At 45.6% G+C, this 21907-nt stretch overlaps 1 protein-coding gene across 4 annotated transcripts in view; it reads right to left on the bottom strand.

Moving 5' to 3' along the window:
• The window catches only part of MN1 (MN1 proto-oncogene, transcriptional regulator), a 44106-nt gene that overhangs the window by 15327 nt on the left and 6872 nt on the right, over positions 1-21907 (bottom strand). Inside the window, exon 2 of one of the 4 annotated variants that reach the window (XM_075515784.1) lies at positions 13810-13982. The exons of the other annotated variants lie outside the window; for them this stretch is intronic. Within the exon in view, the coding sequence (XP_075371899.1) occupies positions 13972-13982 (11 nt within the window). The 3' untranslated portion in view covers positions 13810-13971. Of the gene's footprint in view, positions 1-13809; positions 13983-21907 lie in introns of those variants that run through there. 4 annotated transcript variants of the gene reach the window in all.

Raw genomic sequence — 21907 nt, 5'->3', positions numbered from 1 at the left:
AGTTAAGATGAACAGCTGATGAGGCGCGCGGCCGAAACGGGGACCAGGCGATTCCCCTCTTTGCTGACCAGCAGCGCTGTGCAGAGATACCCCAACTCCAGGGTATCGGCCACATCTCACTCATTAACATTTCAAGAAGTCCTTTGGCTCACAGATTTATTGCCGAGACCCAGCCAGCTGAGCTGCACTGTGAAAGCCTTTCTCACAAAGGAGGGAAGGCTCCTTAGTCAAAAACACGCGCCCAGCACCGAGCACTGTCCCACACCACTAACACATCCCGCAAACCAGGATTAAAGCATTTGACTTGGCTGCATGTAGACAAGACGCCACTCACCTGAAGGCAAGGCAAGGCAAGGCACGGCACGGCCGTCCCCACTCGCTCGGGCTGGGAACACAGCCCGTTTACCCTTAACGTTGAGTGGTGCCCACCCCTCATCAGTCCATCAGGTCTGGCAACGTCCTCTGATCCTCAAAGCCTCTTCCTCCACAGACAGCATGAGTAATTGGAGGTGCCTGTGACTCTAAAGGGAGCATGTATCAGCCCATGCTGCAAAGATGTTTATTTTGCTTTCAGTGGTCTCAGAGCTGGCATGGAGCTCCATCGGTGCTCGCTGCTTGCACAGAATTTAGATAACAGAAGACACAGAGTGCTTGCTGCGAATACGTATTTTGCTTTTTTCTCCCTTGACCTCTTTTCATGCTCCTGTTTTCACCAGAAGCAATGGAAGGATGCACATACCACAACAGGGAGGCTGCCCAAACCCACAGCAGCGTTAAGGGTTTGTTGTTACGGCTGTAGGGTTACAGTCAGACTGCAGTGTCCTACCCTACAGCTCCAGCACCAAGCCGGGGCGGATATCACTTGAGGACAAACTCAGACTGCTAGCCACATGCTGGTGTCTGAAGAAACCCGTGAAAACACCGTTACGTAGGAAAAATGCTAACCCTATCAGTGGAAAAGGTGGCAGTCATCTTACACGTAGCATGACCTTGAAGACGCAGAATGAACGATGTGTGGATGAGGAGAACGACATTGCTGTTTTGAAAAACGTGTTCCCTCCACCCTGCCGGGAGGAGAGGAGAATGGGGGAACGCACAGTTCCCCACTTTGCTGCCCACTGCCAGCAAGAGAGCAACACGCGTCCGTGGCTTTACAGGAAAGTGTGAAGCTGCCTACACCTATTTATTTCTCTGGAAGCTCCTGTTAAATTACTGCTTTCCGACTCTACGACTCTCTGAGAAGAAACGTAAGCCCTGCATTCAAGGGGGAAGCCAGAAGCTCTGTACCTTGGGACAGCACCAGCTCCTGTGCCCTGCTAGACGGCCACAGGGACAACGGACTGTTTTTAACTCATATCCTTCCTCTCTTTTGCCTACCTCCAGTTCCTCTTTTCGGTTTAACACATTAACTCTCAGGCTGGCTTTACTGCAAAATACGCAAACCGCAGAGAGGAGTTCTGCCTGCTCGCCTTGCAAAGAGGCTGATGTCGGGGTTTTGGTTCTCACATAAGAAAAGACCATTCTTGCATAAGAAAAGACCATTCTTGCAAACCAGGTCCCATCACAACTACAGCACTGCAGTGCTGCTTTCTGATAGCCTGGTCCTGCCTTCCCCCGCGCAGGCAAACCACGGCTCGTGTGTAACAGCCACTGAAAGCTGAGCTACTGACGGCCAAACTTTTAACCATGGTCTAAGCCAACCCAACCCAACCGCACGGCTCTGAACCGCCGGTCGGGCTCCCCCGTGCCACCACCAACACCGTGCTCTCCTAAGCTCTGCACGGTAGGAGAAGCTATGACCCTGCCCAAGCGGGGAAAACTGGCTTTAAAAATCAAACCAAACCAACTGCCACCAACAGCCAAACTATTTCTGGATGCTTCCAAGGGAAAACAAATGGGAGTCCAGCAACTGCAACCCATCCCAGCACTGCCAACTGAACGCTCCCGATGTTCATACGCTGCCATCCGGGACCAGTGAATACTCTGGGAGCCCTGAGTTATTTTGGGGAGCCTTTTCTCCCCCCACAAAAAAAACAAGCACTTCTGCTCATCTCGGAAAGGCGTTAACTGCCTAAATCCCACCGCCAGCTCCATCAGATTTACACTCGACCTAGCATTGGGACAAATGGCTTCTCCTAACCCTCCCTCCAAAGGACTGCAGCTATCTCAGCCACGTCCCTACCTCTGCACCCAGCACGTAACGTGAAAAGGAGAACTCCACAGTAGGAGTGAATATTGGCTGACTGATCCCATGTTTCCTCTGCTGTTGGCGTACATCACTCACTTGCACTAACTAAATGCTTTGAGCCTATTTTCACCGAGGGTAACAACCCACACGTCCGTGATGAGTAAGGAAATGCTGGGTTTTGTGCCCAATACTTTCAAATTTATTTCATATGCACGCAAATTATCACATGGCAGCTTTACGCGCAACTCCAGCCCATGTGAAATCCATCTCTCGACAGCCAGGATGCGCGAGCAAATAAAAGGCTTTTCATAAAATCCAAAGTGGGATTTTCTGCCTGCACAGAAGTCATATGAAATTGTTCAATATGCCCTCATTTAACCAAAACCAGTTCCTGGACACTGTCTAGTATTATTTCAGGACAGGCCAAAATTGAAAAAAGACGCTACTTAAATGTTCTGCATTAAATTGCCACCTTGACATTTAACAAGGAGCTAAGCCGATTAACGGTGACTAATGCCTGCCATTTCCCCGTGCGGGATCACCTCACAGATCTGCCCTCTCCCACGGGCACCGCACAAGTGGCCACCACTGGTCCACGCTCCCAAGAGCTCGCTGTCGGCCTCCAGCAGCATCAGACTGCCTTCAGACGGTGTCCTGGGCTACTGGGTTTTATTGATCCCCAAGCTGTTTTTTCCCATTATGACAGAAACTTTTAATGCGTGTTAAATACTGAAGAACAGGACGAGCTGGCCTGAGCTTTGCTCTGCCGCTGCACCATCACCACCAGCTTGACTCTTCGCCGGGGATGGTGCCCGAAAGAGCAGTATTTACTTGAGCCGTCGATTCATTCTATAACCCGTTGTATCATTTCAGTAAGTTTTTGAAGACACACAGGTCAAAAGTACCGGTATCACCTTCAGCTAATGTGAGTTTCAATGCACAGAGCACGCCTCCAAAAAGAGCTCAAAAATGCCCCCTCACACTGGCAAGGGAAGTGGGTGTTATTAACGGAGTTTGTAAAGGCAATGAATAGATGGTGATTATGCACAGAGTGCAACAGAGGAGGAAACGTAAATTCCAACTTTCTCTCGTCAGATTTGTGCAAAAGCTTCTACATAATTGCCGGGGAAAAAATAGAAATGACAACAGTAAGTCGGATATTTAAGCCCTGCATATTATACATGGAAATCTCTATTTTCCTTAAATGAAGTGAAAACAGAATGAAAGAAGAAGATTCCCTTCACAGAACTTTGTTTGTGGTCGCTTAGTTTCAGGAATGAGTACTTGTTAGCCAAGTGTGAAAAAGGGAATTTGTCTCTGAAATATTATCAGTCTCTTGTGAGGTGAAGGCTTGGATACAGCTGGCCAAAGGCTTTTATGTGTTTAGTCGCCTTGTTCCCGAAGAAATCACGAGGAGCCACGTCCTCATATCCCAAAGCCAGATCTGCATCCAGCTTGACTGCCAGGGCCGGGGATCGAGGGTCGTCCGGCTGCCCGTCCCTCAGTCCCTCCCGTCTCCTCCCCAGTTCTGCCTGCAGCTCCCGGAGGTGCCTCTGCCCGATCCATAACTCACAATTACGAGAGACCATAATACAAAACTGCCACAGGCAAAGTCAATCTCTCCCAGGGGCCTCACACATCTGAGGCTCCCGCACACCAAGAAATGGTGATCATGTACATTAATGCTCTGGGTTAAACCACACGAGTTCAAGGATATTCATGAAAATACAACTGGAGTTTACCAAAGGCTATCAGTAAGCGAGAAGAAACAGCAGCCAGGGTCTTTTGCTCTTTTATCTCATTTATTTATAGCATTACCTTGAAATACATCCCATTCCTCTTTAGGATACCTCCAACTGAAGTTCGGTATCTCAGAAGTAGCAGCTGATATGAGGGGGCCTTGGGAAACAGCCTCCCAAAAATCAAAAGGAGCTCAAACAATTTCACGGCTCAGAGAGTGAGAGAAAAGCGAGAGCAGAGACCCCAGAACAAAGCTGGGTCTCACCAAGGCACCTGCAGAGCGGCGGTTCAGAGACGGACACCCCTCGGCCCGCTCCGTGCCGTGGAACACAGAAGGCAGAGGCGTGACGCTCCAGAAACAAGGGTTTTCAAATTGCAGTTTGCAAATTCCTAGTAATTCATGGACAATTTCTAAAGAGTCTATGAAAAGTAACTTAAAACAGCAGAATTGTCAGGAAGCCTGGGTTTGTTAAAGAAGGGTCAAAATCTCCGCTGGAAAACACTGAAGTGTTTGCAAATCAGACTGATATTTGATGCTATCAACCCAAAATGCACTTTCTGGGTAAATTCTTGCTAGGTCTTTTCTGCTATAGAAAAATCCCAAATTCTGGTATACCCAAAATTTAATCTTGGCTACAAAAAACGATGGAAATGTTGTGGCCGTATAATGGATTTGGCGCGTTCAGAAACATCCCATAAAGCAGCAGAAAGGTGTGGTGATTCAGCTGGGGTTCATAAATCTGATGGAGGACCAGGGTTTGTTTGAACAGCGTGTTTTAAAATTAAATCTATCTGAAGGAAAAGCAAAAAAATCATCAGATAGAAGAACTATGCAACCATGTGAAGGAGGAATGGCAGCAAAGGAAATTCACCTTCAAAAAAAAAAAAACCCACACAAAGAAACCTGGCTTTCTTCGGTACGTCTGTAAGTGCCACTATTAGGATGAGAAAAATATAAGCTCATCTTTTTCTTCCAATTGTCACATCACTGTGGAGAGTCTTCACGAAATTCTCAGAATAGCAACGAATCAGGAGCAAACAGCTGTTCAAGCAAGAAAGTCACGGGTAGTCAGACTTTCACGGCTTCAACGAAAAATTAACTCTAAAGTTTCACAGGCCAGTAAATCAACAAAACGGGCCAGCACAACACAGGATGGTCAGTCTCATCTTCAAACCCAAAGCTGAAATATGGGTCTGTGTTCCCTTTCTAGCCATATGCTCACGTGATTTATGACCCACAACAATTTCAATATCCCTGGAAAATGAAAAAATAGCAGACAATTAGCTCACCCCGCTATGCTGGCAGTCGCGTGGGCTCTGCACCCAGGGAGGGGACGCCCGGAAGCGCCAGCTCCCCCTGGCAAGGGCAGGGGAGCAGGGAGAGGGCGTGGGGCTGAGCAGCACCGAAGCGCCGGCACACGGGAGCACAGCGTGTCCTTGGGGACCTCGCTGCGGGGGGACTCTGCATAGAGCAGCCCGTGAGAGACAGGAGTTCATTCCTGTCCCAAACGCAACTACAGCTGTTTGTGACAACTGCTGTTACCCTGGTTTAGATTCGGTCAGTGCAGAAGCACAGACCATCCTACTAGAAGGGCAGGTCCCTTTGATCGCCCGGCCCCTAGGAGAAAGGTCTCCAGCGGCAGCGATGCTCTCTCCTGCTGCACCACTTTCCATGAGCCAAGTTAACGGGGAGTGGTGGCAGAAGGTAAGTTTAAAGCAAATACTGCATGTACATAGCACTAAGCAAGAGGAGCACAGAGCACACAGAGAAAGCAGGGAGTTCCTCGCCGAGCCCCGGCCCCGCGGGGAGCAGCTCGAGGGGCGACAGGCAGCGCGCTCGTCCCCCTGCCCCGCCGGGCTCTTGATGTGGCAGGGCCCGTCGGAGGGGAACGCTGGCACAAATGGCCTCGTCCTTTTGGACACAGTCGACACCATTCCTTAACTCACGTAAGTTACAACAGAGAAATGTGCCGTGGCACATTCATCACCCCTATACAAAGTGGTTATGTAGCACAGAATAGTGTCGTGGGGGTGAGCTGATTAGGCAACAGCTAAATAACCTTCCCATGCACGTGGTCTGCAAGACCTTTAAAGCTTACGGACACGTGCACAAAATCAGAAACAAAGCAGCGAGACCGAGACCCCTTTGTGAAAAGACACTGTTTGCAAACACAACCCTGACGCTCGTGGGGGTGACTGCCACCTCGCGCCCCTCGCCCATCCTGCCCCTGCAGAGAGGCCCGTTAGCTCCATGCGTGCAAGTTCCACACAAACACCTCACTACCGAAATAAAGCCAAATACGAAGAAGCTACCGTGCAACAGCGTAAGGTCTACCTTGTAATCTCCACCTGCGACCGTCCCAAGCAGGGCACTGTTTGCACTTCAAGCTCTGTCAAACCAGGCAAGACTTGGCTCTTCAGCACCCGCTTTGCTACCGTAACACAAATGCAAAGAAGGCACCACACAAACAAAATCCTCCACCCCACCACTGAGTCACACATTTCATTCGCAGAGGCGGGGCGAGATGCAGGTAGAGCAGCTTGAGTCGTACAACCAAAACACTCACCGAACCCCAGCTCTCACTTGGTCATCAGCCAGGGCTGCTGCGCATGTAAACCACTGCACTACACACATCGTAAAGCCTGTGAGATACCGAGTCAATTGGCCCAACGTCAAAACTGGTTGTTCTGAAGGCAAGGGCGCTCAGGCTGGTCTTACGTATCTTCTGAGTGGCAAGCCCCGAGTCACACCTCTACTGAAAAGCGTGTCTCCAAACAGCAGCATCACACCCTTCATGGATGAACACTTTGCTTACTGGAAAACGCGCAGAGAAATACAGGTATCCATAATAGCATTGCAACAAATTACGCTATCCTCCGTCCTTCTCAGAGGTTTGGATCCACGCAGCCTCATCCTCCAGCTGCACAGCTGCCACGGCAGATGAAATGTTGGGCCTGCTGGGCTTAGATAAGAGGGTGAGTGAAATGACAGCAGGAGCACCCATCACCAGCGGGACCGCAAGGACATATGGATGAACAGAGACCGAACTCAGTGCCTTAACGTACCCACCTCGCCTCCAGTCCTCCAGGTCTTCCTGCGCAGAAGGCAGCTGTGCTGAAAGAGTTAATCTCGCCTGGAACAAACATATCTCCGGTTTCTCAGAAAGTCAAAGGCTGCAGGAGCTGGGCTGCCTGCCTGCCCTGCCTGCAGCCTGACCCCTGACATTTCCACTCTGCTTCTCCCTGGCATGGAAAACTTAACCGTACACAAACAAACAGGTTGGGAGGACAGATAAATGGAAGACAAGAGGAGAAAGGGAAGATTTCTCAGATTTCTTGTAATAGCCCCGATTAAACAGCAGCCACCACCAGACGTGGGTGAGGGGCTGGCGTTTATCAGTAAACCCCGAAGTCTACAGCGAGACATCTCTGTTTAATTAATCCTGAAAGGGTCCCTTCCCCCTTCTGCATCCCAGGGAGGTTTTGAGGATCCGCAAGTTTAAAGATACAGCGAGTCCTTTTTACCTCTTTTCCTTACAAAACACAAGGGCAGAAAGTGCCTGTTTAAAACCACAGCCAGGATTTACGAACTCTACGGCAAAGACTTCTATCACATGAAACCACGCAGGCAAACCCCACTAAGAGGGTACCTTTGATTTAGTCGTACTTAACCCTCTGAAGCAATATACCCATGAAGTAATGCGTTTTTACAACAACCTGCTGGAAGTGTGCACACACCTAATCATAACCAGATATGGGGCGGCAGATTTTACCTGGGCTTGGGGTCTCCTGCCATTCTTACAGAATATCCATTTTCCAAGGGATAAATCTGCTTGCTGCCTGACACAGTTCTACTACCCCCCATTTTCACCCGGTTTTCCCATTACCCTGGTGGCATCGACATCACTCAGTGATGGAAGAGATTGCACACACACGGAGCAAGACAATTGCAAACGCTCTTGCCCCTCGGCTTTCACTTCACTTGGGGAGCCTTGGGAGGACCTTGGGAGATTCCAAGACACCTTCCGTTTCCGAAGGCCCCCTGCCCTTTGATCCGAGGCGAACATCGTACTAGTGCAGAGCACCACAATTTAAGCCATCAGCCATGAACTGCCACAAAGCTGGCGCGTCCCTCCACGCCTCAGCAGCAGTGGGAGAGGAGCTCCGCTTCCCGGGCGCCTTCATCCCACCGCCGCGCTCGGAGAGCCGCAACGTGCCAACGAGCGCCCATCACAGCAGCAACGGAAACGTGTCCCGGGAAAGTAGACAGACTTATACATGCCGGTACACGCCATATAAACCAGAAAACAGCTTCCGATGGAAGCGGCCTCGGTGGGCGCTTGCCAAGGGTTTGAAGCAGTCCTCAACAGACAGCAGGGCAGGGAGGGTCTTGCGGCAGAGTGCTCGGTCCCCGAGGTCACCACCACCACCACGGCCACCTTAAAAACCAGCCAGCCAACCAGCCAAGCGACTGGCCTTCCCCCAGGCAGGGCGTGCCGGCAGCCGTGCCCCCTCCGCTCCCACCCGGCCACCTCGCCCAGGCGCTGGCCAGGCGCCGCGGTGCTGAGCAGCGCAGCCGACACGACGGCATCCCTAGCGCAGCACCGGCCTACTCTTTGTTCCCAACGGGTCTTAATTCCCACATATATTTTTTAAAAGTTGGCCATGAGAGTTCATCCTTTCCTCTCTTCCTTTTCCTCAGTAACCATAAAAATGAGTGGTAATGCTTATTTAATCACTTATCTCCCCCCATTTTCTTTTCCATCTTCATTACTTTTCTAAAGCCTTCCCAGCTTCAGAGAATAGCAACACACAAAATGGAAAAATCTAGTTTTCCACATTCTTTTTTTGGTAAAAGAATAAGCATTATTTAATTTTCTAAACTCCCTTTCCCATTCTCTTTTTTCCCAAAGCTTGTCTAAAGTGGAATAAACTGGTGGTAGAATTACAGAGATTTATTCTTTTTGTGTGGTGTAAGTTGCAAAAACAGCAAATGAAAAAGTGGAAGAAAATCTCTGAAATAATCATTTCTGGTGCAATCAAAAGCAAAAAGAAGAAGGGGGAAAAAAAGGGAAATTTTTAAAGTCTAAGTTCAAATTGTCAGAGAAAGCTATATTTGACATCAGATTTATAAAATTCCTAGGAAAATAAAAAGTCAAAACCAGTTATTTTCTTGAAGATCTATATTCTTAAATACCTGTTTTCAACATACTCTCTTTTTTAAAGAAGTACTGGGATGGGGGATGAACTGTGATGAACTGAAAAATGTCTCTGTCTACCCCAAAAAAATCGTTATGAAATGACAAGAGACAATCCAGTATATAATCAAAGATAGAATCCTGACATGTTCAAAGAGAAAATTATTGTAACAGCAGTGACTTTGAAGATTAGAAGGGGGTTTTCTGATGGAAACAATGGCCTTCAAAATTTTTCTGTCGCAACCAATGCTTAAATGCACAACTGAGTACGCAGCGTGCCTGCCAGATGCACTTAGCACCAACAGAAAAAAAAATATTAAAAAATAACAGTAATGCATATGAAATTCGTACCTAGAGTGTACCAGAGTATATGCATATGAAATTCGTACCTAGAGTATCCAGCAGCACTTTCTGAAGGGTTACCCACTCACGCAGGGTAGCAAACACTTCTAATGACAGGCACTCCTGTCCTAGGGCATGAAACAGCCAGCATAGAAGTCTGAGAGCTGCCCGCAGTTTGGCTAGTTGTATTGCGTTCTCCTTCTCAGACACAGAGTTTTACATTTCCTAACAATAAAGCGGCTGCCCGAGACCTAGACACCCAGGTTTTGTAGTATCTTTTCACCTGAAGAGCAGGGGAAGAGCCAGTTCGGCATGGTGATGTGTCCTGCCTGGCAGGTGACAATCGAGACCGCTGCGTCTGCCTGCGGTTTTGCCCTGCCGGGGCCTCAGTACGCAGCAGGATTGCAGAGCACTTCTGAGTAATAACAAAATATAGCACTCGGTGTAACACTATACACTACACCGCACATTTTCAAGTACCACAACCGAGAAAGCAGACTGTAGCTATTCAGAAATGTTTGCCTTCCAGAGTTACCCTGAGCAATCAGTTTTGTGGGCTTTTTTTTAAATTTCATTTTACACAAAACCTCAAGAGCCAATGTCCCATTAATACGAAACTTGCAAGTTACAAAGAACTACACTGAAATATTCAGATTTTCAACATTTGCTTCCAGGGAAATTGCATATTTGGCTGTGAAAGTCATGATTTGCAATCTTCGCTGAACTCCTGTGATTCACAAAAAGTGAATCACAAAAGGGAAATTTTGTGACTGAATAAATAGCTATTATGTAACCCATCTAATGAGGAGTATAGTATTTTTCTGTTCTTTGATTGGAAGACTATCAGAAGACGACTGTAAGTAGTCAAAGCCTCACTGTCTATAAATACCCCTTTCAAAAACAGAATTTGGATTAAGCTCAGTGTTAGTTCGGAGTAAGAGTCAGAAAGAAAACAAACGGATGCCAAGTCTCCTAAGTAAGGTATCAACCCAAATGGAAAGTCATAAATGCATACGAACCGGTAACTATTTGCTGAGGGAGCTTGAGAACACATTTTGAGTAATGAACTGCAAAAACTTGGTGATCCATTTCCCAGTCATCTGCAAACCGCTGGGAGGGGGAATCCACTGAAGCCGTTTGTTTCCTTGCAAATGCTGCGTGGGAAACAGCGACCGGGCAGCGCCGGGCCCAGCGCGTGCCCGTCCTCCCGCGGCACCGAGCAGGCGGCAGCGAACGCGAGGCTGCCGGGTACCTGCCGAGGACGGTCCCTGCCCCGCAGCGCGCACAGAGTTCCTCCCTACCGAGCTGGAAAAAGACGCGTGGTTTTGAACGGATCGCTGCTGTCCTCCCAAAGGGAAAAAGTTTGTCAGGACAGGAGCTGCCTCTGCCCCGGCCCGAACCTCGCTGTCCGGCCCGCGACACGCGCACGGGCGGGATCGGGCCCCTTCTGGTTGTCCGGACACTAAATCGCCCAGGTGACAAATGCTAAGGTGATTTTCAAGAACGTTTACTTGGCAGTTCTTCCCCGACTTTCCAAACAAGCCCACGTGGACTACGACAATCACAAACACCGTCTCCTCCTGGATGTGACCGTGCTGACACGTCGGATAAGGCAGCAGCAGGACTTTCACTGAGTGCAGTTAGGCAGCTGGGCAGGAGCAGACCCTTTGAACACAGGCAGGGAAGCAACATCTGGGTAAAAAAGCCGTTACAACCCCAATGCAGGATGCCTGCAATAGCCCAGCTAGATTTTGGGTTCAACTAAGGCGGCCAAAACCAAGTTTTCAGACAGTATTACGGAGAAGAGCTCCAGAGTGCTTCCACAGGCATCAGAACTGCTTTGAGAAAATAAGGCCTTACGTTTTTCCCATATTGCACGTTTGGGGGGATATCCCAAGCACAGAATCCCTTGAAGAGTAATTTGTCACAAAAATGATGCAAAAGGCTGTTCAGCATTACTGCCAAAGTAATTTTTATTTTGAACATGCAGACTTCGAGTTCTATCAACTCCTATCCATGTCTCCATCATTACGAGTATTGCTTATACGTGGGAACCATTCTACTAATACTGTGAAAACACCAAACAATTTATTTAATAAAAGCATTTTCCCCACTGCAACTCAGCAGCGAATAGCTACTTAAAGCAGAAATCTTTCTATTAGCCCTATTCCTACAGTACAGTTTTGTTCTCACCGCTATATTAAAACCATTTTATTAAAAAGGAAGCTGTTAAAAAGCATGAATACGTGCTTTGGTTTCTGCTGCCCGAAACTGGTTGTTTATGACTACAGCAGACTTGCTGGAAAGGCTGTGATAACCCCAGTACGCTCGCCCGTCTCACGAACGCCTGCGCCCAGGGAAGGACCAGCGTCACTCACCGCTCCCGGAGCCGCTCCTGCTCATCAGGAGAGGCTGCCAGGAGGAAGGAAAAACACCTCAGCTCTCACATGCACGAGCTAACGACCCACGGCCGCACAGAGCCAGCGACGGCCACGCGCCGGGGCCTGTTTGAGATACGATTGCTCCAAAAGGAGAACAGCAAGGAGACACCAACACCGCAGACGGACAGAAGTCACCGTCACCAAAGTTGGGTCCAGCTGTGCACTGTGTCCCACGGGGACTGAGCCCCCCCGGGACATGCAGCTCTCGCCCGCCCTCCCACGCCACCGGCCAAAAGCACCGTGGGACGCGCTCCACTGCTCGGCTCGGCACCGGCGCGGTGGCGGCGCTCCTCCTGGTGCCACAGGCCGTGCCCAGCGCCGAGAGCCGCCCCGAGCGGGTCCTCCGCAGCGTCCTCTGGCAAACCAAGTCTTCCAGGGGGCATCTCCGCTTCGGTTTCACTGCCACCACCGAGGATTCCTTCTTCTTTTTTTTAATTAGGCATTTATTTACTTTCTAGACAAAAGGGACTTATTAAAAATAACGTCCATATGTTTGCGTAAGCAGCTGCGCGGTGCTGCCACGTCATGCCGCGTTCAGGCTCACCATGCTGCTCCCGGTCTGCAACAACGAACCCGCGCCGGCTGACGCAGACAGAGGCCGTGACGTGGCCGCGTAACCTTGGGCTTGGCTGTTCTCCCTTTTGGAGTATTTCTGGCAAAAGCGACCTGGTAAGTGACATACTCGTGCCTCCGTTGCGTGCTGGCCACAGGTGGCCGAGTAGCAGAGCCAGGAAGAGCACAGCTGGCGTACACACCACGTACCCCCCCACCAGAAAGCACCGATCCAGATGTGAAATCAGACGGATCAGAAGTGCCCGTGACGTACACCCTGCGAAGGGATGGAGAGTCAAACTGTGACACCGACCTTTGAACCCAACATCTATTTTCCATAAAGGACCCAGATAGCCCACAGTGAAATTTAACTAAAGGGGGGAAGCCCTGAGGATAAAGACAGATCAATTTTGCTCTAAAATTTTAAATGAAACACACCTGTTTCGGAACAAATTGCATCAAGGTGAAAATATAATATAGAAGTACCCATTTAGGAAGAATGTGCTATTAATTCTTAGCAGTGTATGTGGAAGGGAAAATTGCATTTTTATCTAAATGGTTTTTTCTGCATAACCCATTTACAGTATTCTTTTACAGCTCAGTAATGGGAACTTCTCACATTTCTATTTGGGCCTGACCACTGTGGAAGGCAGGAGCAGCCTTCAGGAACATTTCAAATATAGCCCCTTAAAAGAGATTCCAGGAGAAGCTCCACAAAAAGGGGGAGAAAGGCAAATACAGCATACCTTAAACGATGGTAGGAAAAGGAAAGGAAAAAACCCTCCATCTTACAAGATTAAGCCAAGTTTTTGAGGGGGAGAGGAACAAGGAGATGGTTTAGGGTTTTTTTTTCCTAAGGGACAAGAAAAGGTTTGCTCTTCCCCCTCTTCTTCCTTGCGTGAAGCAGCAAGAGCTCCTCTTCAATGCAGTACAGTTCCAAACGCAAAGAGCAAAATGGTGCCGTGTTATCACTTTGAGAAACTGCACAGGGATTTTCTGAGCTATAACAGTTACTATTACATACAGTGAAAAAAAATGTAGGCTATGAAAGACTATTTTTATCATCATAAACAAATGCTCATTTCTCACTACAGATAGTTTCATACCATTTGAAACTGAATATAATCTAAACAATAATTTCAAACAATTGACACTATGATCCAAGTTTGCCTGATATATTGCCATCAGGCAATAAGAATAAACTCAAGTAAAAGCAAAAGCAGACTAGGAACTGACTGAACCATGTCTTACCAGGTTTGCTTGATCTAGTAGAAATAAAGGCAAACATAAACCTCAAAAGTTTTTAAAATTCTAAATTTTATCATCAAATATCTCTAACTCAAGTAAACACAAACCAAAATAGTATACTGGCCTTGCATTTAATAAACAAATCAACTGATTCTCCAAATAATGTAGCAGGGCTCACAAAAGAAGTTAAAGCTGTATATTTTCTAAGCATTGTTCATTTGACATTCTTCACCTCTTCTTTTTTTTCTTGGGTTGGTTTTTATTAGCTTACTTCTGAAAATTAGTACAACAAAAAATTTTATCTTTCCAAACAGATGTTTAAAAGTGCAGCAGTTATGGAAATACAATTGGACAATGAATAGTTTTTATTCCCTTTACCTAGCCGTACTCCTCACTGCAAAGCAGTAATTACACGAATCTACTTCTGTTTTAAGCTTTACAGTAAGCTCTTTCCAAATTTAAGGCCAGCAACCAACCCTCCATTATGCTTAACAGGTAGACATAAAAACGTAATTGTATCACAATCTCTCCAACTGCAAGTTTCTCCTGCTCCTGAAGCTCACACTTCTTTGATGGAAGGAAGAGATTTTTAATCTATTCTTCTCTGTAACCGAAATATTTCAGCATCATTGGGTTGAAATATTGGGTTGAAAACCACTCTAGAAAAAGCTACACAAAATACAGGAGCATTTGGATAATTACTTGGAGTAAAACTTCACCGCGTTGTTAAAAACCCCCACACTTCCAAAGCGGCGTTTGTCAGCCCCCGGCAGCCAGGCTCCCCCGCGGCCCCAGCAGCCGGGCACTCAGCTGCACGATGGGAGCCCTGGCAGAGCCCGGACTGCGGCAACCTCCCCCGGGAACCCGGAGCACCCAGGAGCCCTACGGCTGCAAGCAGCAAATTTGTTTCTGCGATTCCCATAAGCACCTCAGCTAAGGTAAGTAAAATCAGGGCACAGTATACTAACTTGATTCATCTACAGGAAAAATCACTTTATCATGTAATATATACTACTACTTCGCATGCACAAAGTTTAAAAGTAAAGACAAATAAATAACCGGGGCTACCCCCGAGCTCCCTGTAGCTTTTCCTGTGACAACTGCCCCAGTACCCCAGCGCAGTTTCGAGCCACCTCAATTCATACCCATTTTGCAGACGGTACAACGAATTAACAGACGATGGTATGAAACCTCCCATTGATGGCAAATAATAATAATAAAAAAGAACCAGAATGAAGAAATCTTTTGCTATTCTCTCTTTTTTTGGTGATCTGCCTATCTCAAAATAGCTAGTATGAGATTTTAATTATACTTGAAACAGTCCTATTTTTGCCTCTGCTTCTAGAACGACATCGTGGTAGAGAGAGCACAGGGAGTTGGGATGCTAGCTGCTTCTCCCAGCATAAAAAGAACAGCATGTGCCTATATTTAGAGGTAGAGAAGGGAACTACAGCATCTAGGGGGGGAAAAATAAAAAGCCAAACTGATTTTATCTTCACAAAAGCACTTCTGTTTTTGGTTTGTTTAAATCAAGAATGTGTTGCAAGTGTTTGACCCTATATCCAGCAACAATAAAATCTGTTCTATCATAAAATACCAGCTGCTTTGTGCTTTGAATGATAATACTATTTTTAAAGTGTTTCAGAATTATTGTCTCCTAGATTGTGGTAATTTTTATTACGATTACTGGGGAATTCCTTTTTTTTTTCATAGAATACAAACAATCGGCACGTTTGTTATTTTCTTCCTTATAACACTGTATTTGGGCTAAAATTTGGGCTACTCTTCAGACTAGGCAAAACAAGTTTTTCAGCCTAACATTTTGGCACTAACAAAAATTAACAAAACAAGTGAGTCAGATCAAAAATACCTGTAACATTAGATGCAAAAAGTTATCTGACTGCCTTAGGTGTCTAAGGGATGCCCTGCTTCTAGCAGTATTACATCAGTACCACTCTAGGTTTGAGTCATACCAGAGTGCTGTGATGTACCAGAGAGCTCAGGCCTCGGGGTCAGGTCCTGGTGGGGGAGGATCCCTCCCCTCCCCTCCCTTCCCCTCCCCTCCCCTGGCCCGGAGGAGAGGAGAAGCCCACCCGTGGTGATGCTTCCATCCCCAGGCATCTGGAGGAGGTGAAAACCCACCTCGCATCAAACTATTTCCACATCATTTTGGTCTCTTTTCCTGTTGCTCAGACTGAGAAATGAATTTAGAAATTCACTCACACACTGGATCAAAAGTGCCATAACTGAGGAGGTTTTTTGTTTTTCCAGGAGAGGAGAAACACTGCACTGGGGAGGGCAGTACGGCTGCACCGTTCCCACCAAACGCACTGGAGGAAGAAGTAATCAACGCAGAAATGAGATTACTGAGTAGGACAAGATGCTCTCAGCTCTTCTTTCCCCTTTTCCACACACACTGCCTACATGTACTTCCTAACCACCGCAGCCGGACCCCCGGTCACACGCTCCAACCCGGCACACCAGCCTTCGTTGGGCACCCAAGTGCCCAGACTCATCCCCAGGGTCCCTCTGGCTCTGCCAGCACAGGACCCCACCGTGTGCCCCACCAGCATCCTCTGCCAAAGCCCCAGTGGCGCTGCGGCCGTTCGGCCACGCGGCTGCCGGTTTACCGGGGACTGGCGAGTCCCAGCCTCCGAGCCTCCGGAGGCTCGCCACTCCCCGGTAACCGGCAGCCGCGTGGCCGAACGACGTCTGTTTTATGTCATTTGGACTGTAAATCTTTAGCAGTGGGAGCATCTCCCAGGTTTCTAAAGCACCGTGTCAATTTATGGTGCAATAAATATGATCTTAAATAATAAAAATAATAATAGAGTAGGACCTGAATACGGACTCCACTGCGATCTAAATCAAACATAAACCCAAGTATCCATAAGTGCAATGGTAATGACTTGACCGACTGTGCCATCTAGCCAGGAGACGGGAACACTCCGGCAGACGCTCCCTCTCCGCCTGTTTTCACCCGACAGACAATCGGAGCATCACCTCCAGCACTGGATGGGAGGGAACGCTCAGTCCCGGTCCCCAGGGACCCAGCCCTGCTTGCAATGCATTCGCATCTGTGCCTCTTAGACATCCTTCAACTACAGCATCCCCTGCTTCCCCTGACTTCTCTTACCCACGACCAAAAGGCTTTAAAATGTCACCATAGAGGAAGATTATACACACACCCCCACCCCACCCCCCCCAAAAAAAAAAAAAAAATTTAGTTGAAGATTTTTCTAGGAAAGAGATCCTAAAATTCTGACCAGGTAATAACCCCAGTCCAGCCTTCATTTCCTATGTTAATAGATCAATTTACATCTTTCTAGCAAAATGGTTTCAGGCTACATTTTAAAAAAAAAAAAAAAAAAAAAAAAGTCATGCCTTTCTTCTTAAACTGCATTTTGGGAGAGGATTAAGAGGAGGAAGGAGGGATATGACTTTTTCCAGGGTTTTTTAGTGTATTTGCCTCACACAGTGAATTAATATTCTCAATTTTAAATCAGGAGTATATTCTTAATTAGGGTATGAAATGTTTTAAAATTTTCTTCACTTTACAAACGGCTGCTTTTTCAATTAACTGTGCTTCCTCAGCCTCAGGATGATCTTTCTATTAGCAATACAAATGCTTTCTAATATTTTGTGAATGCTAATTCACAAAATTAATTAAATGCAGACTTAACTCTGAAAACATATATTTTACTACCAAAAAATGCTCTCTCCCAACCACTGACTGATTACAGGCTTTTCTGTGATCAAGAGTACCAAGTCCTAGAGGCCCAGCGGTCAGAATTGAAGGTATAAGAGTTAAAAGAAAAAAAGGTAGCAACTCAGTTTCCTCATCTCGCTTTTTTTAAATGCTCCAAACAGAGGGGAAAAGGAAAAAAAAGAAAAGATAAATATCCAGAAGTTCAAGCAAACTGGCCATTAGGGCGAGGCTGGAGCGCCGTCCCCAACACCACTGCAGCAGAGAACTAATGTAGCCCTTCAGAGCGCACGCGTGTGTTGTTCGGGGTTAAACTCAAATACACTGTATTTATTTTAATGTAAAAAAATCTATCAAAGCAGCACTTAAACGTAACCAGATTTCTGCTTACCAAACCAAACAAGCTTCTTCAGGCAAATCTTAAAAGCTAATAAAAATTTAGACGGCGCAGTGTCATGCACTGCGTTTTTACGTTAAAATACTAAACAGACACAAATAGATTTCCTAAAATTGAAAACAAACAGACACAAATTGCACAACTAAAGACTCCCAGCAGAAGTTAAGCATGCAGATGAGAAACAGTTCATTCTCAGGAGCTTCCCGGGACTGATACAAATGTGCGTCTTGGGGAGAGAAATCGTAAGATGTGATAAAACAGTTATTGTCTAACAGGGGCAAGACAAAACTTGGAAAAACTTTATTTAAATATTGCCAGCATGGATCAGACCCGATCCTATGGGAAAGGGATGCACTCTGGGTTTGAGTCAGGTGTCTCGGAAGGGCACAAGCCCAGAACACACAGCTGCTGAACACAAGTATGATAACGCTTGTACTGTTACAAAAAATAGCTCAAGTACGGGGGAGAAGACTACTAGAAAAACAGTAACTACAATATTTTTTGCATCAGTATATAGATAAAAAGTGCAACCCTAAGAGAGTACATTTCTGGATCATCGAGTCTTACAACTTATTACATCAACTAAGGCAAATGCATTCCCCGCATACATACGCTTTCGTCCTTTGCCAGGAGATGAGCAGAACATGAAGACTTAGAAGAGAGGGTGTTGGGGGGGAGACGAGAAGAAGGGGAGCTGAGGAGGGGAGTAGCAAAGCAATATCATCCAAGATGTTCTCTTTGAAGTATTAAGAAAGTCAGCTTGTAAAAATTAATGGATTAGACCTCCAGCTGTTCAATTCTCAGCTTTAAATTTAAAAGGTATTTGACTTTGGAACATTGGCACATAATCCATAAAATATATTTAAATTTGTAAAAAAAAAAAAAAATCTTTGCATTAAAAAAGGTCACTAATGATTCGTCATGTTTTAACTGCAGCAACACAAAAGTGTTTTGCAAAGGAAAAGCAGCGAACTACAAAGAATATCAGTATTTTTACATCAGCTAGTCACGTTATCACTATGTGCAAACTGGGTCTATCTACAGAATAGCAAAAAAACAGATTTAGATTTTAAAAGTTGAGAAATCTAACCAAGATCAGGAAAGCCAGGGCAGACCTGGAATTTCCTGGGAGATTCCACAGCTTCACCTATTTAATTTCCATAGGGTTCCCTGCCCTGTGTCCCTTACCCATGCTGAGGAAGTACACAAGCAAGCCAGGTTCTAAATATACCTCATTAACGGAAGCTCTCTTTTAAAAACACCCCTCAAAAAAATTAAACAAGAATAATTCTGTATTTAAAAAAAACCAACTTATCGATCTTAAAAATTTCCTGCAAACTATAAGCATGTATTTACAGGTGCAAACTTTCTTCTTTTCCAGGGCTTAGATTTTTCAGTGGTAAAACCAGAACAGTTTGACAGCAAGCCGGCTGCTGGCTGGAGCAGCGGCCGCGATGGGCAGGCAGGTATCCGGCGCCTGACGCACGTTATCCATGCTGTCTGCACACGAAGCACTCCAGCCCCAAACACGTTAAAGACGATATATTTTACGCTAGTGACAAAACAGCGAAGGATCTCACTAACCACAATTTGACTGGTCCCTTTTGATATTCTCAGTGTGCGCTAGGAATTACACAATTAAACTGTTTATGATATTTCAGTGAATTTAGCATTAAAAAAGTGTGCGTTAGGCCACCTGAAGATTCATTTTAGAGCTGGCTTTACACTTTCTGTGGATACTCTACTCATACCTGTATTTAATAGAAATACACAAGAAACCACAGACTAAAAATGTACAGCAATTTGTCTAGTACTAAAATTTTATATGGCCACATAAAGACATTCTGCTGTACCAAAACCTCTACCTCTCCCTGGTACAGAACACTGCAGAAGCTGGGAGGCAGCTGTTACAAATAAAAGCGGTCTATATACTTTTAGGTTAGACTTTTGTTTAATGCCTTATCCTTTGCTCTATACAAGTAACAACAAACTGTATCTGTAGGTATTGCTGATTAGTAACTTTTTTTAGCAAAAAATTATTCGCAGTTTTATGGCAGAGCATTCCACTAGGTCATTGGTAAAAAAAACAGGTATTGCACGTTAAAAATTAAGAGCAGACATTGTGTAATACACCACAGAACAGAATAAATCTATGCTCTCATCTAAGCTCATATATAAATATTAAGTCTAATTCATTTCCTTTTACATCATGTGTAAAGATCTGAAGCACATTCACACACCAATTTCAAGAAATATATCCCCAAAGCCTGTCTCATGCACTCTCCCACACTAAGCGTGTACGAAACAACCCAGTTAAAACCAAGCTCACAACTAAACGTGCCGTTATAAAATAACAGACTTTGGTAAAAGAAAGCATCACGACACAACCCAAATATGTGATCTGCATTAATTCAAATACGGCTAGACTGTCCACCAAAATGAGCAGAACAGGTAAATTTGAAGACCAAAAATGAATAGACAGACAGATGGATGGATGGATGTAAAGGCAAACACAGTGGCTGCGGTAGTTACTGAAATGCCAATAAATTCACACACTGTCTGCATTAAATATCTTAGTGCGTTACAGCAGCAATAGCAAATAATATTGAAAACTCTGCCCCTTGCCTTCTCTAATATTTGCCATAAAGGTCTACAAACACACTGCTGCGCAATGTTTATAAAACAAAGGAACACATTTCTGAACGGGACCGTTTTCTAGTAGAAAATATTAAAAATTATAGTCGGTCAAAGTAAACAATAGAGTATTACTGTCAGTCACATGAAGCCAAGCCAAGCAGGGGCAACCTCTCAATTTTTTTTTAACAGGTCAGAAGAGTTTAAAAGATCATTTTAAACCCAAATCTAATGCACACTAAACTCTCTCCTACGATATGCAACAGGAATATTCTTTCCCCATAAATCTGCATGCTAATCCAGATCATTTATTGAAGATGTGTATTTCATATCTGTGGAGTATATCACATAACTTCTTGGCAAAGGTAATAGCATTTTTTCACTAACTGTTAAAATTCCTTATGTAAGTTTAAACAGCCCTTTCAAGCAAACAAAGCAGCATCGGGAATCACAGATCCATCGCTGCAAAGCGCGCTGAGCTTCGTCAGTGAACTCATTTCCAACAACCCCTACTACAGTGCAAACCCCTTCCAAATCACTTATTGCTCTCAGTGATATTTAAGTGTTTGAAATACTTCACAAGAGGTCTGACAAACTCAGTCTCAGTAAACAAACCTAGCCCCTTGGTAAAGCCTCTAAAAGAATTTAGCAGTATTTAAAATAAAAGCACGCAGCAGAACATACTAGGGAGAGAAAGAAAACAAAGGCTCCTAGCCGCATCTGGACCAAATTTGACCTTTGTTAATGTATTTGGTAGTAATTTACAAACGCTACGCACTGCTTCGTCAAGAGTTTTGGCCTGCTGGCTCATTCAAATGACAGGTTCGGTGTTACGATGAAATATTAACAAAAACTCAACGACGAAAACTAACTGTGCTGCACTGCACGTGCCCATCAGCTCGGACAGACAAGCCCGACGGCCACCGAGCAACTGAATATATTCTCATTTTTTCCAATCAACACCTGCATGGTTCTAGGTTACGTATTGATGTCTTCACCTGACATCTGCAGTATGGGACCTTCAAAATTTCAATTAAAAACTAAAACCAAAAGCACACCAGAACTTAATTACTGGGTTTCTAGAGAATACTAATCAACATTTCACTGAAGGGGAAACTGTTCTGGTTCAGTCAAACCAGGCAAAGCAAAACCCCATTAAACTGGCCCCAGGTTTTTAGGTGAATTTGATGTGGTTATTCTTTGTTAGATAGAGCTGCAGTGTTGGAAGTCAACACGACTCTCTAGACTCAGTATTATTATATCTCACTCCCGGCTCTAGCTGCATGGCAGAGGAAAACATGAAATTCTAGAAAGCATTTTTGGGGAAAAAAAAACCCAAACTATCAGCCACTTCACATAAAACATTAGTACAAGAAACAATGTATGAGAGAAAACTCCTTACGGAAAATTGCATTTCAGCAGAGAGAGGTGTCCAGCCAGCATTAATAATGTTAAATTCAG

Source organism: Mycteria americana, chromosome 13, assembly GCF_035582795.1.
Source record: "Mycteria americana isolate JAX WOST 10 ecotype Jacksonville Zoo and Gardens chromosome 13, USCA_MyAme_1.0, whole genome shotgun sequence".
Classification (NCBI taxonomy): domain Eukaryota; kingdom Metazoa; phylum Chordata; class Aves; order Ciconiiformes; family Ciconiidae; genus Mycteria; species Mycteria americana.
The sequence above is the reverse complement of the archived record's forward strand: the minus strand, read 5'-3'. Positions and strand labels throughout refer to the sequence as shown.